The sequence below is a fragment of the Salvia splendens genome, chromosome 14, assembly GCF_004379255.2.
Source record: "Salvia splendens isolate huo1 chromosome 14, SspV2, whole genome shotgun sequence".
NCBI lineage: Eukaryota > Viridiplantae > Streptophyta > Magnoliopsida > Lamiales > Lamiaceae > Salvia > Salvia splendens.
This window is the reverse complement of record NC_056045.1, coordinates 28,839,390-28,844,674: the sequence shown is the minus strand read 5'-3', so window position 1 is coordinate 28,844,674 and position 5,285 is coordinate 28,839,390. Positions and strand designations below refer to the sequence as shown.

The following is a 5,285-nucleotide window of genomic DNA, read 5'->3' as shown; positions in this document are numbered from 1 at the left end:
TGCTTGACGAAGCATTAGATGCAGCCGTTGAAGAGGCCATGGTGGCATGCTATGCGCAAATGCGGCGCGAGAAGGAGGCGGCGGCTGAGCAAGTCCATTGGCCTATTCGACATAGGTCGTATGTCCGACGCGACCACCAGGAAGCTCACAGACGTCTGGTTGAAGACTATTTTGCCGATCAACCGCGATGGGGCCCGACTGTTTTCCGCCGCCGGTTTAGAATGAAGACGACCGTGCATCTAGCTCTTCCTGCACATCGACCGACACACCCGATAGAGGGTTACCGTTAGGCTTCGAAGAGGTTCTATCTAGACAGACCTCAATGCGCAACCAACAGGAGCATGCACAGCTCATGAGTGACATGATTGAAGAAGTGTGGGCTCGTAACCGCCGTCGCAGAGTTTGCGTTTTTTTTAATTCGCATTGTAATGTATTAATTTTTATTAAATGAAATGAAGTTTATGAAATTCGTATTTTAATGTATTATTTTTTAAAATTCGTATCGATTTTGTAAATATTAAAAAAATGATGACGTGGCGCGCCTTAGTGCGCCCCATTGCTAATGCCCTTACTAGGAAACAAATAAAAATGAGAAAAGTGAACGATTAATGGTAATGCCATACATGATGACGCCATTGTCATAAATCCTACATTAGTCATTTAGGCTCGCATCCAACGTTCGAATTTGATTCTTTTCATTTTGTGGACTGACTTTTTTTCACATGCTATTTCCACTCAACTTCTTAGGGTTGGAAATAAAGGTGACACTTTATACCAGCCAATAACTTTACAGGGTATTTAAAGTATCTTCACTTCCTAATTTCTCAAAAAATACAAGTCCATAATATGGATATATTTTCACATATTTTATCACTTGCTCTTCTTTTGCTGGTTCATTGTTTAATGTACAACAGTTTAGCCTTTGTAACCAATACCAATACCAATACCGACCGTTCTTCACTTCTTGCCTTAAAATCTCATATCACATCCGATCCTCTCAATTTATTGAGAAAGAATTGGACTGCCCAAACACCTATTTGTAACTGGATCGGAATTACTTGTGATCCACTCAATTACCGTGTGACCGAGTTGAATATTTCTTATATGCAACTCGCGGGCTCCATTCCACCAGAAATCGGAAATCTTTCTTCTCTTATATCTCTAGATATAAATGAGAACTCCTTCCACGGTCCCATTCCGGCCTCCCTCTTCAACATCTCATCCATACAAGTAATTAATTTGGGAGGTAATGCTTTGTCAAGTAAACTGCCAATCGACATGTGCAAACACAGCCTTCACAACCTCAAAACGCTTCGTATATCTTTCAACAAGTTGTATGGAAAAATACCATCGAGCTTGGGCCAATGTTCAAACCTTGACCGACTTTCCTTGTACAACAACAGCCATGTTGGAGAGGTGCCAAAAGAAATTGGAAATTTGACACTGCTCACTCGATTATTCCTTGGGCTCAACAGTTTAACTGGTATGCATATATTCTTATAATGTGTTTTTTAAATAGGTGAAATAATTCAATTTCTTTGCAAAAAATCAAGTGTTCGGAGTTGTTAGAATTTCTAGCTAGGGGAATCTGTACATAATTACTTTGATATATCACTGCCTTTATCTTAGTGTGAGCCATAAATTCATGTTCATTTATAGTAGTTTAGAAACCACACAAAACGAATAAATAGTTTGATAAATTTATTATTCCACAGGTGATATTCCAAAAGAGATCGGTCATCTTTATATGTTAAATTCGTTGTGGATGGATTCCAACATATTTACTGGACCACTACCTCAAGATATTGGGAATTTGACTGCCCTTCGACAATTAGACCTCCACAATAATACTTTAACAGGTTAGTAATTTATTCCTCAATCCCACAAGTGTATGTACTCTTTTCTTTTTAGTCTGTATCACTTTCTAATTTTGGAAAAAAATTTCTCTCTAATGAGGTGCAGTGAGACTCATTCTCCACTAACAATGCTTTGATTAGTTTTTCTTTCCGCATCGCTTTTACTTTATGAAATGTGCATTAAAACTCGTGCTTAACCAAAAGTGTATACTTTTGTGGGATGGAGGGAGTACTAGCATTCCCTTCCGTGTACATATATGTATATCTAGATATTGTCTAATACTATTAAAACTAATTTTATATGAATGATTTATTCCACAGGTAACATTCCTAAAGAGATTGGTTATCTAAATAATTTAGAGATGTTAAACCTGGAATCCAACGGATTTAATGGATCAATTCCAAAAGAAATTGGAAACATGGCGACCCTTCGTATGATATACCTTGACAGAAATGCATTAAGTGGTATGGTTTTGCTCTTTTTGCAAACCATGGAGTATTATATTTCTTGTTTTATCAATTTTATGGTAGGGAGTTTAAAGTGTATTGATCAAAATTTTACATTTGTCTTGTTACTTTGATAACTATAAATTGACTTTTGGTTATTCTACGTTATTATAGGTGGTATTCCACAAGAGATTGGGCAGCTTGATAATTTAGTAACTTTGTCCATTGACTTTAACAAGTTGACGGGCACTTTACCGACCTTTTCTAACATGTCTTCTGTGAATTATATTTCAATAAGTGATAACACACTTAATGGGACATTGCCAAGAGAAATTGGGAACATGAAAGCTCTTCAAGGATTATACCTCATTAACAATACTTTAACAGGTAAGATTGTATTGATATTATATATGTAACTATTTTTTTACTCCATCCGTCCATGAAAAATAGTCCCATTTTGCCATTTTGGGATATCCACAGAAAATAGTCAAATTTCTGAAAATGGAAAATTTATCTTTCATACTTTACCCACTTTGTCTCCCCTCTTTCTTATTTTATCTATTTTTTCCTCTATCTTTCTTATTATACCTACTTTTTTTTTTCTCTCATACTTTACCAATTTTTCATTATATCCCGTGTCAACTGTAAATGGGACTATATTTTTTGTGAACGGAGGGAGTATATGATTGACTACTAAATGATTATATATGTTTTCAAAGGTGTGATTCCAGAAGAGATTGGTGGACTTGATAACTTAGGTACACTATACATGAGTTCCAACAAGTTAATCGGCCAGTTGCCTCCAGTCATATTCAACATGAAATCACTTGCAGAATTATCTCTTGACAAGAATGATTTGACTGGTATCCTATCACAAATTTTACAAGTATCAAGAATAAAATGAGTATCTAACTTGATATATATTTCAGGTATTATTCCTGGAGAGATGTTCACTGCCAATATGAAGAGTATTGATCTCTCCAATAATCAATTTCAAGGTTCCATACCACAAGCTATTGAAACATCCCTCACCTTAACCTATCTCAACTTGGCAAATAACAGTCTCTCGGGCTCTGTACCTTCCACCATTGGAAATCTCATCTCCCTAAAAACCTTAATGCTCTACTCCAACAGCTTCATTGGGGAGATTCCGCCATCCATTTGCAAATTGAGATCCCTCCAATTCCTCCATCTATCAGACAACAGTTTGCACGGATCAATTCCCAAGTGTTTAGGAAAGCTGAGTAAATCCTTGCAGGTTCTTAATTTGAAAGGGAATAACTTTCATGGCCTCATTCCTCCATCCTTTCCAAAGGGCTGCGCTCTTGAGTCTTTGAACCTCAACAGCAATAACCTAGATGGAACACTGCCACAAACCCTAGGAAATTGTGGGAAGCTGCAAGTTCTTGATGTTGGGAGCAATGCGATACAAGGTGGATTTCCCTTCTGGTTGGAGGGTCTCGTTGATTTCCGAGTCCTTGTTTTGAGAGATAACAGATTCAATGGCAGTATGCTTCTACCCATTGCTAATGGTAAGATAAGTAGTGATGCTCCATTTGTGAAGTTGCAAGTGTTTGATGTATATCAAAATGAATTCAGTGGGCCCCTCCCAACTAGATATTTAACCACCTTCCCAGCCATGGTGAATGCCAAGGAAGATGATTCAGAAAAGAGTAACTGGTTCAGCAAGTATGAGGATTCATTGGTGTTTGTTTTGAAAGGCACAGATCGACCAATAGTCAGAATCTTGAAAACATTCATCACTATTGACATGTCCGTGAACAAATTCACCGGGAAGATTCCGGATTCCATCGGGAATCTTAATTCCCTCATGTACTTGAATTTGTCTCACAACAGTCTCACTGGGAAGATACCATCATCCCTTGGAAATGTGAAAGCATTGGAATCATTAGACTTGTCTTCAAACCGACTCAATGGTACGATTCCTAGGCAGCTGACGATGTTGAATTTTCTTTCTACATTAAATCTTTCAGTGAATGATCTTGTTGGAGAGATTCCTCGGTCTAGCGGACAGTTTTGGACATTTGATAACAGCTCCTACATTTGGAACTCGGGATTATGCGGACTTCCTCTGACCAAAAAATGCAAGCAAGATCCCACGCCGCCTGCTCAAGAAAGTGAGGGTTCCAATTTTATTGATGGATTTAGTTGGCGACCGGTGGTTTTGGGATATGGATGTGGTTTCGTTATAGGAGTTTCGATATGTTGTTTCATAATGGAATATGGAAGCCCTAAATGGTTACTAGAAATCTTCGGTATTCAATAAGTTTGAGCTTGTTTGATCGTGTAATCTGTTAAATAGAGCACTATCTAATTCTATGTTATTGTCAGCACTTTAATTTGTTTGTAAAAAATGGATGCTTATAACACTATCTCAATTACGTCTCGTCCAATCCAATCTAATGCAAGAAAACTTTACAAAGCGCTAAAACTAAGCTCAAGTAAACCAACTAAAATAACACAAAAGCACAACCTAATTGATAAAATGCTTCCCCTCCAACCAATTGGTCGGGGTTCGAGTCATCACGGAATAGATGGGGGACCATTGTCAATCTTCTTAAAAAAACACTAGAATAACACAAAAAATTAAACTCATAAGCAAACTAGGAGAAAACTACCAACACAACTAAACTTTAAGCACAATAAATTAACAAGAACTAAAAGCTATAACTAATTCAAATATGCTTCGAAAACACTCTCAAGATTTGGCTTGTTGTTGTTGGAAAAAAATCGTCGGACTCCCTACATGGCAACCAAAATTCGATGAACTCGGCAAACTGCTCAGTTAATACTGAGGCTATCTTGCTCCTTTATCCTTGCTTTTCTCTGCATTTTCAATCCTTTGCCTGCTTAGGATCATTGGCAATATAGGGTTTTTTTTTTCAAAATTATAATTCACACACAACACCTTACACTCACAATTAGAGATGATATGAACTAGGGCTGGAAAATCATCTAGGT

The 5,285-nt window shown here is 37.4% G+C and overlaps 1 protein-coding gene across 2 annotated transcripts; it reads left to right on the top strand.

Moving 5' to 3' along the window:
- Positions 1-832: 832 nt before the first annotated feature.
- Positions 833-4,648, top strand: LOC121765998 (receptor-like protein 19). Of its 2 annotated transcripts, XM_042162322.1 has the most exons (6): positions 833-1,483; positions 1,716-1,859; positions 2,178-2,321; positions 2,478-2,690; positions 3,023-3,166; positions 3,233-4,648. In XM_042162322.1, exons 1-6 carry the CDS (start codon positions 847-849, stop codon positions 4,588-4,590), a joined length of 2,640 nt encoding a protein of 879 aa, XP_042018256.1. In that variant the 5' UTR covers positions 833-846; the 3' UTR covers positions 4,591-4,648. The 2 variants fall into 2 exon arrangements, with proteins under 2 accessions (XP_042018256.1, XP_042018257.1); XM_042162323.1 differs by lacking the exon at positions 2,178-2,321.
- The last annotated feature ends 637 nt before the right edge of the window (positions 4,649-5,285 follow it).

What these genes read in the sequence shown, in the direction of transcription:
- LOC121765998 (XM_042162322.1), top strand. Translation starts at nt 847, where the DNA reads ATGGATATATTTTCACATATTTTATCACTTGCTCTTCTTTTGCTGGTT. An exon ending in TGGGCTCAACAGTTTAACTG is followed by an intron (nt 1,484 to 1,715) that starts GTATGCATATAT and finishes ATTATTCCACAG; the next exon opens with GTGATATTCCAAAAGAGATC. An exon ending in TGACAGAAATGCATTAAGTG is followed by an intron (nt 2,322 to 2,477) that starts GTATGGTTTTGC and finishes ACGTTATTATAG; the next exon opens with GTGGTATTCCACAAGAGATT.